The sequence below is a fragment of the Cajanus cajan genome, chromosome 3, assembly GCF_000230855.2.
Source record: "Cajanus cajan strain Asha chromosome 3, NIPB_CcT2T_4, whole genome shotgun sequence".
In the NCBI taxonomy this organism is placed as follows: Eukaryota; Viridiplantae; Streptophyta; class Magnoliopsida; order Fabales; family Fabaceae; genus Cajanus; species Cajanus cajan.
Window position 1 is genome coordinate 369668 of NC_138519.1, and position 19777 is coordinate 389444.

Here is a 19777-nt window from a genome sequence, read left to right on the forward strand (position 1 = left end):
TTATATAATTTTTAACTCATCTTGATAAAATTTACTCTCCAAATTTCGTTCACATCTTAAATAATCATCTACTTCATAAATAATTCGATGTATCTTAAATAATCATCTATTAGAGGAGTCGAGGCATAATGTCTCTAATAGTTATACACAGACAAATATTACAAATTATGGATAGTTATTCAGAAAGAATATAAGAATTTTTTATTTTTTTATTACATTCTAAGGGTATAATAGTTTACTAAAAAGTAGAAATCAAAGGAGTAGTTACCAAAATATATTCTCTTTATAATATGTATAGATTATTTTAAAAAATAATTCAAATAGATACAATCATATAAAAGACTTTTTTATATAATAATTATTCATAAAAATAACTACATTTCTTGTTTTAATACAAATCCAATATGGGCACGATGCCTTTTTCATGCAAGTGTTTCATTAAAAAAAATGTATCAAGAATTTGGGGCGAGATGAAGATGTAAAAACGAACACACCGGCCTTTTAGCATTACGCAAGAGGGGTAGAAGCGGTAAGACTCAATTTTTGGTGGGAAAGGAAGTTACATGTTGCAGGTGGTTGCAAATTCAAAAGTTTAACACAATAATCAGCGGGTATTCCGAGCAACTCAACGCACAAGCACTACTCATCTCACGTCACCTCTTTTATCCTTATCTCCCTCAGATTCTCGTAACTTCCGAACCCTATATTCCCTCCCTCTTACTTTTTACGCCAATTCACTCCTCTCTTCTCTTCTATCCTCCCTCACTGCACATCCATGCAATTTCACCTTTGAACTTTCAATTGGATTTTCTCCAACCCCAACCCTTTCCATGGAACCTAACGGGACTGCTCATCTTAGGATTCCGTTATTGCAGACCCCGGAAGACGGCGCCGTTAAGACCGTTACGTTCCAACTAAGCGACATCAAGTGTGCCTCGTGTGTCAATTCCGTTGAGTCCGTCGTTGGGAGCCTTAACGGCGTCAAAAGCGTCGCCGTTTCGCCACTTGATGGCCGAGCCGCAATCAAGTTTGTCCCTAAGCTCGTTACCGTAAGTCAGCCTTCGGTCTTTTATTTTATAAGGACAAAACATAGATGCAGTTCTATCCCTGTTATTGTTGTTTTTTTAATTCAAATTAGAGTTTTTCCTTGGTAATTTATGTAAACCTTTATTATGCATGTTACCAGAAACTCCGACTTCGATTAAAAACAACACCGAAAGCTGATGCGGAACTGTATCTAAGTATTCTCCATTTCGAAATAGTGTTAATATACAATTTGGTCTTCGAAGGTTAGATGATGTTTTTAGGTGCTTTTAATGCTGTTATCCGCTCAGAATTTAAGATTCATCTTGGTAACCTAAAGTGGATTATTAAGGCGAAACTTTAATTTTGGTTGGAGAATAACACCAAAAGCACATAATATATCTAAGTTTTGTCCAAGTTGTTGGCTTTGAATGACTAAATCAATACGAGTCACCACTTTGAGGGACGGAATTGTATGTTAAGTCCTTTTTGTACTTTAATATTTACAATGACCAAAAGTCTGGTGATGTAATTTTGTGATTGTGAATGTGTTGTAGGCGAAACAAATAAGAGAAAGTATAGAGGAGAGTGGTTTTGGAGTTGATGAGCTTCATGAAAAGGACATAGCGGTGTGCCGAGTGAAAATTAAAGGAATGGCATGCACAAGCTGCTCCGAGTCTGTTGAGAATGCCCTTAAAATGGTTGAAGGGGTGAAAAATGCAATTGTTGGTCTCGCTTTGGAGGAGGCGAAAGTGCACTTTGATCCTAACCTCATCAATGTTGACAAGATAATTGAGGCCATAGAAGATGCGGGTTTTGGGGCTGATCTTATTAGCTCTGGGAATGATGCAAACAAAGTGCATCTAAAGCTTGAAGGGGTTGATTCTGCAGAAGATGTTAATGTAGTGATGTCTTCTCTTGAGTTAGCTGTAGGGGTGAACCATGTTGAGATGGATTTGTCAGAACATAAGGTTACGGTTAGCTATGATCCAGACATTACTGGTCCAAGGTCTCTCATTCATTGTGTTCAGGAAGCTAGCTGTGGCCCCAAGAGGTACCAAGCAACCTTGTACTCTCCTTCGGGGCAAAGAGAAAGGGACAAGGTGAATGAAATCCGTATGTATAGGGACCAATTTTTGTTCAGCTGCTTCTTTTCTGTTCCAGTTTTTGTATTTGCCATGGTGCTTCCTATGCTTCCTCCTTATGGCAACTGGTTAAACTTCAAGATCCACAATATGCTTACACTTGGATTGTTATTAAGATGGATCCTTAGCACGCCTGTGCAATTCATAGTTGGCAAAAGGTACTATAACTATGAATGACTATTTAATCCTAGTTTCTTGTTAATGTTTCTCTTTATTTGCCACAAGACAAATTTATTGCATTGTTTTCATGAAGTTAAGAGTTTTTTTATAGTCATTTGCTATTGCTATTACTATTAGGTTCTATGTGGGATCATATCATGCACTGAAGCGAAAATCTGCTAACATGGATGTGCTGGTTGCGCTAGGCACAAATGCTGCTTATTTTTACTCTCTATATATTTTAATAAAAGCACTGACTTCAGATACATTTGAAGGACAAGATTTCTTTGAGACAAGTTCCATGTTGATATCCTTTATTCTATTAGGGAAATATTTGGAAATTGTGGCTAAAGGGAAAACATCAGATGCTTTAGGAAAGCTGATTCAACTTGTTCCTGATAAAGCTTATTTGGTAGAAATTGATAATGATGGGAATATTCTCACAGAGACTGAAATTGACACTCAACTCATACAAAAGTATGACATAATTAAGATTGTTCCTGGGGCCAAAATTCCCGTTGATGGTACTGTTATAAAAGGACAAAGCTATGCAAATGAAAGTATGATCACTGGGGAGGCAAGACCTGTTGATAAAGGTCCAGGAGACAAGGTATTATTCATATGTTATGACTCAAAATTGATAGTAGTTCTTGATGTTACTGATTGTGAGAGCAGAGGCTGTCTAATAATTAGGGTTGACCATGACAAAAACATGAATAAAATAAAGGTGAGTGTTGACGTTGAAGGGTGAGAAATCCACGAAAGATAGCTGATAGGAGCTATGCATTTAATTACAGAAAAATGGGGCTAAACCCTAATCACATGTATCAAAGTCACTCGCAAAACAAGAAAATAGAAGGTAGAACACTGCAAATCTTTGAGGTTCTGCAAACCTACTTGCCCAAAGGTCCCAAAATCACTCAATTACTAGCTTATCTCTCCCTTAACTTCTCCTCCCTCCCTTTACTATTTGCTTTTGGCAGTTGTCTGTTCCTTCCCACTCTGCTTGCCATCTAGCCAAGTTTGTTAGGCCCCCACCCTGAATCCCTCATCTGTCCCATATAATTCTCATGTGGTCTAGCCTCTGGGGCTATCTAACAATAGGTGTAACCAAAACGTGAGTGGATGCACTCCATGATGTGTTTACTCATGATTAAATGGAGATTTATATATAGAGAGAGTACACACAAAGACATGCACAATAGATTCATGCGATTTTTTCTCATTCCCAGTTCCAGTGGTTCAAATTAGTGTAAAGGTGGCATGATAGAGTAGTAAGAACTTTTTCAATTTTTAATTGCTTTTAATGTGTTGAGCAGGTTATCAGTGGAACTATCAATGAGAATGGCTGCTTATTGGTTAAGGCTACACATGTCGGATCAGACACTGCACTTTCTCAAATAGTTCAACTCGTTGAAACTGCTCAACTGGCCAAAGCACCAGTTCAAAAACTTGCTGACCATATTTCAAGGGTTTTTGTTCCAATTGTGAGTGTCATTCCTCAACTATACTTTTCTAGTTTTTTCCTTAAAAAAAGGTTTCAACCACGTGTAGCAACTTAATGTAATATATAAGATATATCTTTTTTGAGAGACTGGAAATATATACGCTGATTATGGAAAACAAACAAATTCGATAGTAAGCTTATTTTTTATGGGAATTCTCTTAATTGGATGATTCAGAAAGTAGAGGTGGGCAAACAGATGGTTTAGATAATTTTTTAGTGAGATTTTAATAGATTGGATAAAAACAATCCATTAATCTATTTGGATCCATTAAAAACTCATTTAAAAAATCCAATTCATTAAAAAAAAAAAAAGTTCAATCCATCAATTAACAATTTGTTTATGAAATGGTATCCAATTCATTTATCCATAAAAGTAAGAGTAAATTACATCAACACCTCTTGTAGTTCTATGAAATAGCACTAACACCTTGCATTCTTAAGGTTTACAATAACCTATCTTATAGGGTCACAATGTAATGTTTTTCAAATAATTAAGGAGGTTAAAGTAATGTATAAGGGGTGCTAATATAATATTTTTCAAACAATTAAGGAAGTTATTGTAGGGGTAGAAAAGTAGGGGGTATTTGTGCAATTTCACAAAACCTTAGGGGGTGTCAATGTAATTTACACTAAAAGTAATGCTTTAAAAAATAAATATTTTTTTATTTTTGAAATATTCTCTTTTTCCTCTCTCCATCTTTGGGCTATCCATACTTTAGTTTGTGAAATGTACTTTAAAAGATTGAAAAGCTAGAACTTTAAGAATGTTGATTAGGAGAATCTAAATATTGAAAGTTTCACTTTCTAAGTTATGTGCAATATGGTGTCAAAAAAAAAGTTGTGAAATACTAATTAAAAACAATTAAAGGGTAAGGATGGAGAGTAACACTTTTAAAGTTACTCTTGCAGTTACTTGAACTTTCCTTATAGACGGTTAAATTGACCAGTATTTAAATGGTTCATACAACTGTGTGAATGTCTAGAAAATAAAAAAACTGTTTCGAATTTAACAATGTTTTACTATTATATTATATATATTGCTCAAAAAATTTATGTTTGTAGCAAATTCACATGCTTTTTTTGTGACGGTTGTTCATCCTCCAATGAAAGTGAATTTCATGTTTATTTAGGAAGAAGAAACCAAAAGATTAGTTTATAAAAATATTGCATTAGTTTTACGTTTTTTTATATATCTAAAATCAAACCTTATCATTTTTTTTCCTTATCTCTCTTATTCACATGTAACTTTGAATGTTTGTTAAAACTCTTAGTCTTTTCAAAACTTATAAATTCTTAGTCTTTTCAAATCTTATAAATTCTTATGATATAAATCCATTAAAATCTAAGTTGAAAAATCTTGATTATATAAGTCTTTTATAAAGAAACTTATAAGTCATTACATTTTTATATAGTCTTTTTAAAATCCACAATTTTTTTTTGTCAAAATAGTCTTTTAAAATTTCAATCCAATCTCCTTAATATAATCCAATAGATTTTGAAAAATAATGGATGAATCACTAATCATCCATAAAATTAAATGGATGCTAGATAAATGAATTGCTTCGACACCCATAATGGAAAGGGGTTATTTCTTTTTTAATGTTTTATCAACTTCTTATCTTGCCCATGCTATGTAAATAATCACTTTTGTTACACTCTAGTTTTGGGTTTAGGAATTCTTCCTCGTGCATTGTAGAAGCATTTCAAGGCATGTGCCATCAGTTATCCAGTTACTTTTGTTGCTTCATTTTTTTATGCTAGTCTTATTTGACTTAAAATGAAGGGATGATAAAGATCCTGCATCATTTTATCTCTAACTAGATATCAGCATTGCAACAATATTTTATCCATGGGAGGCTGCTTAGTTTGTGGTTGCATAACTTGCATTCTCAGGTGGTTGTTGTAGCACTAATAACTTGGCTTGGATGGTTCATTCCTGGGGAAGCTGGTATTTACCCTAAACATTGGATACCAAAAGCAATGGACGCATTCGAGCTTGCTTTGCAGTTTGCTATTTCTGTGCTGGTTGTTGCTTGCCCATGTGCTCTGGGTCTTGCAACACCAACTGCAGTCATGGTTGCTTCAGGCATGGGTGCTTCTCAAGGTGTGCTCATCAAGGGTGGAGATGCACTGGAAAAGGCACACAAGGTAATGCTATTTATTTTTCCTGTTACTCCATATCTCAAGTTGTAGTATGTAATAGAACAAAAAAAAAAATATAGAATTGTAATATGTAAACTTTCCTCGCATTTAGAGAAGTATAATACTAACTTTTAAAATATAATATTTTTAACACCACTTGTGAACCTTTCCCCCTATTTTTGTTTATCAGGATTAAACTATTTGAAACATGATAACTAGATATTTAAGGTAAACAACTATCAAACTTTACCCTGTTATTTGTGACTTGTGACAAAATATTTAGACTGCGAGGTGTTATATCACTTGGCATAGGGCCTGCCTTTTGAAAGTAGTAAGGTTGTCGAAGTGTCTGAAATGACTAGGCATAGTAATAGCACAAGATGATATGATAATACCTGATGCATTGCTCTATATGATTTTTCCCCTTGTTTCAATATTAATAATTTGGTTGATGTAAAATCTGAACAATTAACCTTTTATGCATGGTGCTGTTCTTCCCATTTTTTCCTTGTCTGACTACTGTGATAAATAATCTGCATATTTGATGAAGCGAGCAAAAGAATTTGTCAATGTTTATATTCTTTTCTAGCTGTATGTTGCTAAACGACAATATCTTCTCTCAGAAATTTTTTGGCTGTCAAGAAATCAGGACTACGCTAAATCATAATCAAGGTCAATGGCTCACAGACACATATTCAGAGGAGTGTTTGTATGAGAAAATGAGACGAAATTTGGATCATAATCACACATGAATGGTTAGGATTAAAAGTTTAATAATCACATGACCTCGTAAAATAGCCACAAGATTTTATCCTGAAATCTTAACCTTTGATCTAATTGTCAAGATTCACTCTCATGATAAAAGTCCTCTTACTTGATATGCTCCCTATATATATACACACACACACACAAGATCAAAATGTTCATTTTCCATTGTATCTGTATTCTGTGACATTCATGTTTTGCATGATGTTATCCAACTGTTATTTGAATGTTAGTTTTTCGTTGTATCTGTGACATTCATGTTTTGCATAATGTTATCTAACTGTTATTTGATGCTAGGTGGCCACATATTCCCTATAATTTTAGGGATTTCTTTCGTTGAAATCTCATTCATTGTTCCCTACGCAGGTTAAAATTGTTGTGTTTGACAAGACTGGGACACTAACAGTTGGGAAGCCAGCGGTAGTTAGTGCAGTGCTTTTTTCTGAATTTTCTATGGAAGAGTTATGTGACACGACAATTGCTGTGGAGGTATCTTTTGTATTGAGTGCTGTACTTATTTTGATATTGAATATTTGATATAATTTTATTCTTATCAACTTTTTGGAGCCTATGCTGGAAAGAGATTAATATAAAAGAGAAACTGAATCTAGTTTTGATAAATAAAAATTGGCTTAGGTGGATTCAAGTTGTTTAATATAAAATATATGTCAAAAAACACGAGAATAACATTATGGCTTCATTTATTGCATGTTTGTGTACAATTTTTTTTTTGACATTTTCTTGTAATGGAAAAAATGTGTGCTTAAGTGGATTTCAAATAAATTTAGTAACACAGGACAATAATATTGTCCTCATTTATGGCATGTTTAGTAACAATTTTCTTAAGGAAAATAACCATTTTTCTAATAACTCAAGAACGCGGCAAAAAAAACGATTATTTCCCCAAAAGAAGCTGAACGAAACATACTGATAGGAAATTCCTATCCTATCAGTAAATTCTGTAAATTGTATTACTGTATGAAAAAGAGGAAATACAAGGAAAAGTTGAGAGCCAAGGCTCCTCCAAGTAAGGGAATGAACTCTGGACTCCCAATTCCAAACAATTTCTCTAATACTCGTTCATTATTCACTCCCCCCACATATAACAGATTCCCACTACACTTTCTCTCTCCTGTAACTAACTGCCCACCATCCCACTACCTGCCTAATGCCTTTGATGAAACTAAGACAGGTTTTTGGTGTTTGGGTCTTTGGGCATACGGGTATAGTCCTTGAGGGGCTTCCCCACAATGGGTTGGTTCCTATGTCGTACACTCAAGGGAAAAAGAATTGTAATTAGTATGTGCTCCCTGGATTTTTATTTGGAATTTGAATTCACAGTTTGTCCACTGATGAAAAACAAAAAGGAGAACAAATCTAAATGACAGAAGTTTTTCTAATCCAATATATCTTAATGTTTTTTTCCATAATGTATAAGCTAATTGTTTATACAAATATTTAGGCAAGTAGCGAGCACCCATTAGCAAAAGCCGTTGTGGCACATGCGAAGAGGCTGCGCCAGAAATTTGGTTCTTCCAAGGAGGAAGTCCCAGATGTGGATGATTTTGAGGTACACATGGGAGCTGGTGTAAGTGGAAAAGTTGGTGATAGAATAGTTGTAGTTGGAAACAAGAGACTCATGCATGCTTGTAGTGTTCCAATATGTTCCAAGGTTGAGAAGTACATCTCTGAAAATGAAGTTCTGGCTAGAACATGTGTTTTAGTTTCAATTGATGGAAAGATTGCTGGTGCATTCTCTGTAACTGATCCTGTAAAACCAGAGGCTAAACGTGTCATATCTTTCCTCCACTCCATGGGTATCTCGAGCATTATAGTGACTGGTGATAACTGTGCTACTGCAACTGCTATTGCAAATGAAGTGGGTATTGATGAGGTCTTTGCTGAGACAGATCCAGTAGGCAAAGCTGATAAGGTGAAAGAATTGCAGGTAAGGCTTGTAAGCTATATGAAAATCATGCTAAAAGACAAGTTTTCTCAATTAGACCTAGCTAACTACTGTAGCTGATGATACAATTTAGTTATAAAATGATTTTTTAAGGCCTAAAATTAGAGATCAAATGAAAAGATATGAAAGCTTGTTTGATTTCCTTATTTTCTATTTTAAAAACTATTTTGTAAAGCAATTCCATACTACTCGACAATTAATTTCTCATCCAAAATCTATTAAGTTTTGAAAATTGTTTCCAAAACAAGTCTTTTAAAGCCAAAAATCAGTAATTGTTGGGAAATGTTTACTCATTTACTTCTTTTGTTTTATTCAAATGCTCTATTCAAGTACTCAGTGGACAAACTTTTAGAAAGCAAAAATGTTCTTAGGGGACTAACTCTTTTATATGTGCTAAAGTGAGAAACAAATTGTAGAAAACAATTTTTGAAAACAGTAATCAAACAAGGGCTAATGTATTCTGATTTTTGAAATTGAAACTGATGCAGATGAAAGGAGTGACTGTTGCAATGGTAGGAGATGGAATAAATGACTCACCAGCTCTGGTTGCTGCTGATGTTGGTATGGCAATTGGTGCTGGAACTGACATAGCCATAGAAGCAGCTGATATAGTTCTGGTGAAAAGCAGTTTGGAAGATGTGATTACTGCCATAGATCTATCTAGAAAGACGATGTCCCGCATAAGGCTGAACTACATCTGGGCTCTTGGTTACAACATTCTAGGCATGCCAATTGCTGCTGGAGTCTTGTACCCTTTCACGGGAATCAGATTGCCCCCATGGCTTGCTGGTGCTTGCATGGCTGCTTCTTCTCTTAGTGTGCTTTCTTCATCTCTTCTGCTGCAGTTCTATAAAAAACCTTTCCATATATAATCTTACTGATGCCATGTTTCTGCCTAAAAGTTAGTAGTCAAGCGGTCCTTAATTTATCTCAGTTTTATTAGAGTATTTTTTTTTCCCTGAAATACAAGTTTGACATCAATTTCACTCCAGAATCAAGTGATCTCGATATAGTTTTTAAAAAATAAAAAATTGACATAAATTAGGCTCCTCTTTGGATTCTATGGTGTTCTACTGTTCCAGCATAGATGAACTTTTTTAGACTATTATTTGATGTAGTATCAGGCATTAAATGTACACACCTCTTCTCAATGAAAATGCCAACCTTGGTTCATTATATTATTGTGTACCGATCTCTTGAATTAGGCCTTAGTTTTTTTTTTGTTTAAGGTGTGAATAACTTGCAATGTGTTTGATTGTGAGAAGAGAGATAGGATGGAAATAAATAGAGAAGAGAGAAATACATATGAAATAAATAGAGAAGAGAGAAATAGATATGAAATATGGTGGAAATGAGTTTATTTGGTTTAAGAGAAATAGATAAGAAATAAAAGAGAAATAAAATGAATTGGGGAGGGGGAGGGGGAGGGAATAAATTATAATTGAAGAAAAGTTACTATTTTACTCTTTCAAAATTAACTACGAAATATTTACTGGGATTATTATTATTATTATTTTTTTGTAGTCGAATGAAAATTGTTGTAATTGAATACAATCAAACTCGTATTTGAATAAAAAACAATAGACATCAAATGCAAATCAGACACATTCGAATATAAATCAAACATTGTTTGATATAAATCAAGCACATTCGAATATAACAAATGACATTTGAATAAATAACATATTCGAATAAAACAGAGTCACAATTGATTACAAGATCACGTTTTATATATTATCTCAACGTTCATAATTGATTAAACAAAAATTTTAATCAATTATGGTGTCCCAAAAACCTCTAGATCAACCATCAGAGAAGGACAATAAGGTCATGAATGGCCATATATACTTGTACAACCATTTCTTGTCTATTTTTCTACAAAATTATGATGAAATAAAAAGCAAGTGAGACTCATACCTTCTTCATTTCTCATTTAGCAATTTCTTATGAAACATATAAGTAAACTTATTTCTCACCTCTGTTTTCATGTTCTATTTGTTATTTCGATGCAGTTTTTGCTTAATCAAACAGAAAATTAAAGATAGTAATGTAAATTAGCAAATAACAGGTCAAGAATAGGTTAAAATAGTTCAATCTAGCCAAAATCATATAAAAAATAGTGGAATAAAATCAATTTAAATTTTTTTAAAAATATTGATCTTTTTGTGTTTTCTTTATTCAAAGTATTTTTTAAAAGTAAAAAGTCTTACGTCTAAACTAATAGTTTAGTATGTGAAATGCATTGGATAAATTTTTATTTTATTAAAAAATCATAATAAATAAATATTTTTGAATATATTTAAATTTATATTAAATATTTTTATTTATAAAATTATATTTTAAATTTATAATAAATAATTTATATTGTTATAAAATTTATTTTTAATCATTGCAAAACTTTAAATATTAAAATTTAATTTAAAAATAAAAAATCAATAGATTAAAAGATATTCAGCAGATTAAGAAATAAAATCTAAAAATTCGCACAACGATAACTCTTAAAATATTCTGAATTAATATAGTTAATCCAATTAATATATATATATATATATATATATATATATATATATATATATTAATTATGTAAAGGAAATATTTTCCTTATAATTGTTTTGGTCTTGGATTTTATTAGATCATTTTGTCATTTAATTGCTAAGAATAAAAAAGAAAAATTTAGAAAATCAAGACTATTTTAATCTTTCACATCATAACCTCTTATCCTTTATAAATCAATTATCTCTTTTTTTTATTTTTAAAAAGAAAGAGGCACAAAATAACTCTTTTCCACTAATCTATAATCTATTTAATAAAAATAAAATAAAAATAATACCATTTTTTAGTTTTTACTTTTTTAAGGACATATTTACCCTTTAATAATAAATTTTTTTTATTGTTTAATATCCATATTTGTCATTCTTATATTCTCTCTTTTAATAACCACAATTTTTCTTTTAAATAAAATCATTCTTAGTATGTAAATATAACAATTTAAATCGAGTCATTTGTCTTCACATTGTAAATATACAATACATGTATTAAACTAAATATGTTTTCTTATTTATTCTTACATTTTTTAATTTTTATATAAATAAAATATATAGATATTTGAAGTGTTTCGATCTCACTAATTTATATAAAAAAATTGTTTATTATATAATTATTTATTAGAAATATTCCATATTATAAGATATTAAACATAATATTTTAACTTAATTTTGAAACTTTTACCTAATGTAAGTATTTTATATTTTTACGTTAGTTAATAGTTAATGTGTGAAATTCAATGGTAAGTTCACTTATCACCAGGTCACCAAACAGCAAAATAAAATCCATTAAATGTATGGTTGACATGACATATGACAGAACTAGAGATACAAATAAGATAGGAAACATTTTGATAAGCTATTCCTAATAATAAAGCTTGAATCTAACTTTTCTGTTACATGTTATTTTTAAGGTTTTACCTTTCTGCTTGAAAGTTTGGTCTGGGTTAAAAGTTTTTGTATGTTGTGACATGTTAAAAGAATCCAACAATGATGATGTTATTTTTCTATTAACCTGTGATAGATCTTCCTGCAAAATCACAAACAAGAATATTTGTCATGCGCAAATAAAATTTAAGCAAGACAATTTAAGATTAATGTTTTGTTAGGAAGAGGGGAAGAATCGAGGAAAATAGAATAGAATGTAGGAGAATTGATTTAATAAAAAAATTGGTAAAAAATAGTATTAAGATTTGTAATTGTTTATTTGAGTGGAATTAAGTGAAAAATAAAATAATTGATATTTTAAAAATGTATTTTACATAGATTTTTATGTAAAAATATATTATAATTATATTTTTAATTTTTACTTATTAATTATTAGACAATAGTATAAGAGTAGTTTTGTACATACATGTTTTAGTAGAAAATTCTACATAAATCGACCCTTAAAAAGAGTGAAATTAAATTTACATGGATTCCAACACAATTTTTACATAAATCTACTTAAATCATTTCTTTAAAATACACAATTTTTTTTTTTAATTTCTTGATAATCCTTTTTTTTCATCTCCATTTCCTACTAAATTACCTCTCTTAAATACACCATAAGTGAAAATGTAAGATATCACAAATATTTCTATTGTTGTCAGGATAAGATTAATGTAGTTACTAAGGATGTGTTTGAAAATGAGTTACATTCACTGTTATTTATGTTTGATCAAATGAGACAAAATAATTATTTTTGTTTTATGGATTAAAATTAATGAAAGTTTATTGACTAGATTTGAAATGATAAACCAAACTTTCACTAAAACTGACTCCCAGATTTTATGATGCTAATTATGAAATATTATGAATTTTTAAATTAAAATATTTTGTTTAAAATTTGTTATTAATATTATACATTATTATTATTTTGTTATATATATATATATATATTATGTTTTTAATATATCTATATGTACTACACATAATATAATATTATATAATGGAAAATAAATGTATTTTAACCTAATGTTTTAAATTTTATTGTTAACTTATTCCTTAATATTCCTGTTAACATTATCCTATTATTTAATTTATAACCATGAGCATCCATTTAATGGAACTCTGAAAAATCTTTTTATATTTATAATTAATGATTTATTTGTGCGTGATACTATCTCAAAGTCTTCGTCAACACCTAATGCTTCACGAAGGTGCACGAACAGACCCACCCAGATGGCACACTTAGCAGTTGCCTTGTCTTTTTCAATCCCACAACCTATCAACACATCAAATTGTTGAATTGTCTATTAATCAATAAACCCCGAGTTAGATATCAATTAATTAATAACCCTACAACAAAATGACGACAAATTAAATCAAAATTTAACAATTCAATATTAGTTCGAAATTGCGATGATTCATCCAGACTTTAGGATTCATAAAAAATAATTCACCCCGTTCTTCCCAAATCATCCTTATTGTTCAACTCCACCATCGTTTCCTTTGCCCTTTTCTCGTCTCCTCCCATGCCAATCTCGATAAGATCCAAATTTTCCTTATAATATTCTTGTTTTCAAATAGTTTGATGGTTATGTAGGGTCAGTTAGTCTAATAACAATTATACTATTAATTAGTAAAAAAAACTAAAAAGTTAATACTAAAAAAATAATAATAATAACGATTTTACTATATAATTTATATTTCATAACAAAAGATATTTGTTTTGTTTCAGGAAAATAGATGAATAATTTTAATGGAGAGAAAGCGAGAAAAGAAAAGAGATAAAAAGTTTATTTGGTTGAAAAGAAGGAAGGTGAGAGATTTTAATGAAAAAATAATAATTCTTTTTTATTTGATTAAAAAAAAGAGATTTTAAAAATTATTTTTGTATTCTTATAATTTTAAATTAAAAAATATAAATAATAATACTTTAAATATTATATTAAAAATGTTTTAAATTTTGTGGACTCTCCTCTAATTGCTCTTATAATATGGGAAGAAAGTTAAAATAAAATTAGAGCATATAAAACATTTTGCTCTCCACTTAAATAATAAAAATTTACAAAAGCTTAACTTCAGCATTCCTCTTTTATAGAAAACTGTTTTATACATTATATATGGAAATATTAATTTAAGTGTGGAGTATTTAGTGATTTATAACAAATCCGTATTAATGAATGGTATTCCATCGCAACAGCGTATTCTCCGAAATACGAAGGCTGTTAAAGGAGAAAAAAAGGAAGGAAATAGATGCAATGGGCATGGCAGCGATATTTGTATCTGTGTTGTTACTCTCATTCTCCATATCCAGTAAGCTCCCAGTCCTTCTCCCTCTCAAAAATGAAAGTTGGGAAGCATTTAATGAATTTGTGATTTGTGACAGGTGGTGAAATCTCAGGGCAAGTGGGAGTGAACTATGGGCAATTAGGGAACAACCTTCCGGCACCGAAAATGTCAGTGAGTCTGATAAAGTCGTTGAAGGCGAAGCGAGTGAAAATATACGACGCAAACGCGGAAATCCTGGAAGCGCTTAAGAACACGGGCATTCAAGTATCGATCATGCTCCCAAACCAACTCGTGCGCAACGTCTCCACCAACCAGACACTCGCGGATCGGTGGGTAGAGTCCAACGTCCTACCCTTCTACCCTCAAACGCTCATCCGCTACCTCCTCGTCGGCAACGAACTCATCACCTCCACAGGTACCAATTACTTAGTCAACCTAATTACTTATCCTTACTTCTTTTCATATTTATTTTTATAAATTCAAATATTTTATTCAGATTGATAACCTAACAAACTAATTTTATTTTAATTTATATAAATTAAATAATATTATGTATAAATTATTTATGATACGATACTTTGGTTTTACTTAATTAAAAAATTCATTATTTGTGTCTCAATTCTCATCAGTCATCACATTCACATTCACATTCACAGGAAACGAAACATGGCCCCACATCGTTCCAGCAATGCACAGAATGAAGCAGTCCCTCACAACCTTCCGTTTGAACAAGGTGAAGGTGGGAACTCCCCTGGCCATGGACGTGTTGTCGTCGTCGTTTCCCCCCTCAAACGGGACTTTCAGAAACGACATCGCGTATAGCGTCATAAAGCCCATGCTCCACTTCCTCCACAAAACCCGCTCCTTTTTCTTCCTAGACGTCTACCCGTTTTTCGCCTGGTCTTCGGACCAAACCCACATTAATCTCACTTACGCCCTCTTCCACTCCAAAACCATCACGGTAACGGACCCCTTCACGGCGTTAAACTACACCAACCTATTCGACCAGATGCTTGACGCCGTTTATTTCGCCATGAAGCGGCTCGGCTACTCCAAAATTCGGATCTTCATCGCGGAAACGGGTTGGCCCAATGGGGGAGACTTGGACCAACTTGGCGCCAATGTTCACAACGCTGCCACGTATAACCGGAACCTAGTTAAGAGACTTACCAGAAAACCGGTTTTCGGAACACCGGCTCGACCGGGTTTGCTTCTCCCGGCTTTTATATTTTCACTTTTTAATGAGAACCTGAAATCGGGTTTTGGTACGGAGCGACACTTCGGGTTGTTCTACCCCAACGGCTCGAGGGTTTATGACATCGATCTCTCTGGTGAGACGCCGGACTCCGAACTTGCGCCGATTCCAGCGGCGGTGGATTATAAGGGGAAGGCTTGGTGTGTGGTGGCTGAAGGGGCGGATGTGACGGCGGTTGCGGCGGCGTTGTCGTACGCGTGCTCGCAGGGGAACGGAACCTGTGACCCGATCCAACCTGGAAAAGCGTGTTTTAAACCCGATTCATTGGTGGGTCACGCTAGCTATGCGTTCAGTGCATATTGGGCTCAATTTAGACGCCTGGGTGGAACTTGCTATTTCAATGGGCTTGCGGCCCAAACTGCAAAGGATCCAAGTAAGTGTTTATTTATATTTTAAAAAATTGATAAATGTCCCAACTAGTCATTGAAAAAAATAACTAGATTCTTAGAAAAAGAATATTACTCATTCTTATCATTATTATCAGACGCAATTATTTAATTTACTATAATTGTGGAAATTAATTAACTTAATTCATAATATTAAATTTATCACAGATTTATTTTTATTTTCAAAATTTTCAATAAATAATGAAATTTTTACTCTACCAATTAATTATTAAATTAAGATGAATGACTTTAATTAAACATATTTTTTATTTAATATAAAAAATATTTTAGATTAGTTCTTATAAAAACACCAACATTTTTTTTATTTGACATTTGAATGTTATAAAAAAAAATAACAAAAGAAGTTTATTTTAGTCTTTTCATTGGTTAGATTTAGGTTATTAATTATTTTGTCAGACTAAATTAACAAACAATTCACTTTTTTAAGAATTAGTTATGTCCCAAAAGTTAAAAAAAAATGGGTATATGAGTTTTATAATCTTAAGGAAATAAATAGTTATATATAAAATATAATATAATAAATCAAAATGTAACATATATTTCTTTTAATATAATGCTTGATTAACAGAAGTTACAACTTGTGAATATAGATTAATTTTTAATTTTTAACTCTGAAATATTATGCAGATGATGTTCATAAAAGAAAATAATAAAATTAAACATTGTAGGATAAAATTTCTTTTATTGTTGGAATATATTATAAAATAATATATTAAACATTTTTCCTAAATTGAGGAAAGAGAAAAAGCATAGTAAATTACGGAATAAAATCAAATACGTTTCACCAATTTTTATTATCTTTCTTTTTTTATATTACCGATCCAAAAAATGGAATATAATATCGTTTTATTCCATTTTCTTCTATATATTCTTCTCATTTTTATTAGAAAAAATTGATTTCATAATTTTTCTTTGTATACCAATAGATTAAAGTTTAATTACTACTTGAGGCTTTTTAAAATAAAATAAATAAAAAAAACTAATCAATTCAAGAAAGGCTAATAGCAGATTTGTATTAAATTTAATTTTAAATCACTAAGTCAACTGTAATGATTAGGAGGAAAGGATTTGGATAGTTAGAATAATGAATATTTAGGTTCAACTTTCATCGCAATTATTTTTATAATATTTTTTATTTTTACAAAAAAAAAAAATTAACTTAAAATCTAAATTCAAATGTAGCTGTATTTTTTATTTTGAGGAGCTTTATTTTGTACCAAATAAAAATTCTCAAACTTGTTTCAACATTTAAGAATTGGTGATAAATGCAATCAAAAAAGAAAAGAATTAGTGATAAATTCATTTTGTTATATTTAATATTCATCATACATTATTTCTCCTTTATTTTTATTAAGGCCCATACTCTCTTTGTTTTTGTTATTTTAGGTTATGGGTCTTGCAAGTTTCCAAGTGTGACTCTTTGAAGAAGCCCGTGTCAATCAAATGAACCAGCGAAGTAGTAATTTATAGAAAGTGCCGATCAAAAGAAGATTTTTTTTTTTGAAGAGTTTCCTTTTCATAGTCATTAATTTATTGCTTGATAAAAATAAAAATTAAAAAAAGTCTTTAATTTATTGTTGCGGTTGTTTTCATAGCAGGAGTTTCCATGGAGGAACTATTGATAAATGGATCGTTTAGTTGAATTAAATAGTCATAAGTTGACTCCATCCACCCATAATAATGCTTTGGTATCCGCAACTGAAAATCAGACAAATTGTTTATATTTGTATGAGGTTTCTTTTAACTTTTAGACAAAGAAAAAAGTGCAAAGAATCAAAATCAAGTTTTAAAATTTTGTACTATTATCTTCTTGTAAAATGATTAAAGAAATCGTGTAGAATTATATATGAGGAAATAAATTAACTCAGCTAATCATAATCTAGATCAGATTTTAAAGTTTCAAATAGTGTGAGATTTTATTTTATTTTATACTATATGATAACTTCATAAAATGGTATGTTTATATAAATAAAGATTAAATGTTTATATTTTAAAATAAGAGAACTAAAAATATATATTAATAAAAAAATAACTAAAAGTATAATTTAATTTAAATTATAATTAATTATAGAGATAGTGTTTATTTCTTTACTGTATTGTAGAAATAGAATGTTTCTAATTATCATTTCTCTTTTTAGATAAGTACTCAACATGAAATTTTGGTTACACATGTTTTATTAACTAACCATGATTCTATTTTTATTTCCTCGATTATGCACTATTATTTTAGTTCTCTTAAATTTTTAACCAATTAAATATTTTTATTTTAAAAACTGGCAAGGAAAGAAACACTTTATGTTTTTATTGTAAAATAAAATAAGAGTAAAATAATTTGGTAGTTAAATTTTTTTAAGTGATTATATTGTCATTCTTTATAATCTATAACAATAAATAATGGAAATACTCCATTTTTGTGTCTATTTTTTAAAAATAAATATATCCTTATGTTGTATTTTTTCCACTAATATATATTTAAAGATAAAATAAATAAATAATATATAAGAAATAACTGTCTTTTAAAAAAATTATTTATTTAATTAGTCTAATCAATATAACTAACTTTATCTTGTTCATCTATAACAGATATCTTATTTTCACGTTCATAATTTTTTAACTCTTTTACCCTTCAACTATGTTGTTTAACTAACTACTTACTCTTTAACTAATTTGTTTAACTATCTCATTATTATAAAGTTAACCATACACTTTCTTAATTTTATTTATTTTTATTATTTATTTTTTAATGATAAGATATGGAATATTTCACTTTTACTAATCGTCATAAAGATGATTGCAATAAAATTTTGATAACCAGTCAAATGTGAGAAAGTTCTTTTTTTTTAAAAAAAATAGTCCCCTCCGTGTAATTAAGATCATTATCTCTTTGTAAAAAAATAAAAAAAAAAATCATTAAAAAACTAAAAATCTATAAATTAATATAATGATAAAAACCTATATTTATTATAAAAAGGATACACAATAAATAATTATTTTTTATTTTTAATTTTAGTAAACTATTATATCTCTCATTTGTTATTAAAAAATAAGTAAAATATTTGTTCATATTTCTAAGTAACCACTTATTTAATTTATCTTTTTTTATTTATTTTATTCATAAATTTTAAACTACAGTAAACTAATATAGCATGTAAATGATATAAAGGTCTTTGATACTAACAAGATTAGGATAAATTTGCTTTTAAATTACAATGAAATTAAAAGATTTTAGTACATTGTTTTATGAAAAATAAACTCGAATAATAATCTCAAATACTCTTTCTTTTAAAGTCTAAACTACTTAATTATCATTTATCACTATCCCCAATGAAACTACTATTTGTTTATAGGACCAAATCATGGCCGCAAGAAAGACAACATAAGGAAAGTGAGTGCAAGAAAGATATAGAGACAAAAGTTTCCTTGTTAATAAATAAGATAAGGGGAGAGAAAGTAAAGCAACACGTGAATGTATAAAATGCACATAAAAATGTCCCAATGAGTAAGGGTGACAAATTTCAAAAATAATTGAAGTTTCTCATAATTACTTCCCCTTATTACTTACCCATGTTTCTTTGTTGTTGATATAAAGAACACTTCCATGAACAATAAGCCATAAAAACCACAAGATCTTTGTTAGAGAGAAAAATGA

General features: G+C 30.4%; 2 protein-coding genes across 5 annotated transcripts; both read left to right on the forward strand.

Annotated features, from left to right (window-relative positions):
• Positions 1-538: 538 nt before the first annotated feature.
• LOC109805357 (copper-transporting ATPase HMA4) lies at positions 539-9883 on the forward strand. Of its 4 annotated transcripts, XM_083070051.1 has the most exons (9): positions 916-1049; positions 1187-1289; positions 1581-2326; positions 2466-2937; positions 3647-3814; positions 5728-5982; positions 7108-7230; positions 8204-8689; positions 9196-9883. In XM_083070051.1, the coding sequence occupies exons 3-9, from the start codon at positions 1677-1679 to the stop codon at positions 9577-9579; spliced, it is 2538 nt and encodes an 845-aa protein (XP_082926177.1). In that variant the 5' UTR covers positions 916-1049; positions 1187-1289; positions 1581-1676; the 3' UTR covers positions 9580-9883. The 4 variants fall into 4 exon arrangements, with proteins under 4 accessions (XP_082926178.1, XP_082926176.1, XP_020222994.2 ...); XM_020367405.3 differs by lacking the exon at positions 1187-1289 and having other exon boundaries at positions 544-1049; XM_083070052.1 differs by lacking the exons at positions 1187-1289; positions 8204-8689 and having other exon boundaries at positions 539-1049.
• A 4415-nt stretch (positions 9884-14298) lies between these two features.
• LOC109805358 (putative glucan endo-1,3-beta-glucosidase A6) lies at positions 14299-17930 on the forward strand. The gene is made up of 4 exons (XM_020367406.3): positions 14299-14490; positions 14564-14881; positions 15123-16094; positions 17515-17930. The coding sequence occupies exons 1-4, from the start codon at positions 14358-14360 to the stop codon at positions 17550-17552; spliced, it is 1461 nt and encodes a 486-aa protein (XP_020222995.2). The 5' UTR covers positions 14299-14357; the 3' UTR covers positions 17553-17930.
• The last annotated feature ends 1847 nt before the right edge of the window (positions 17931-19777 follow it).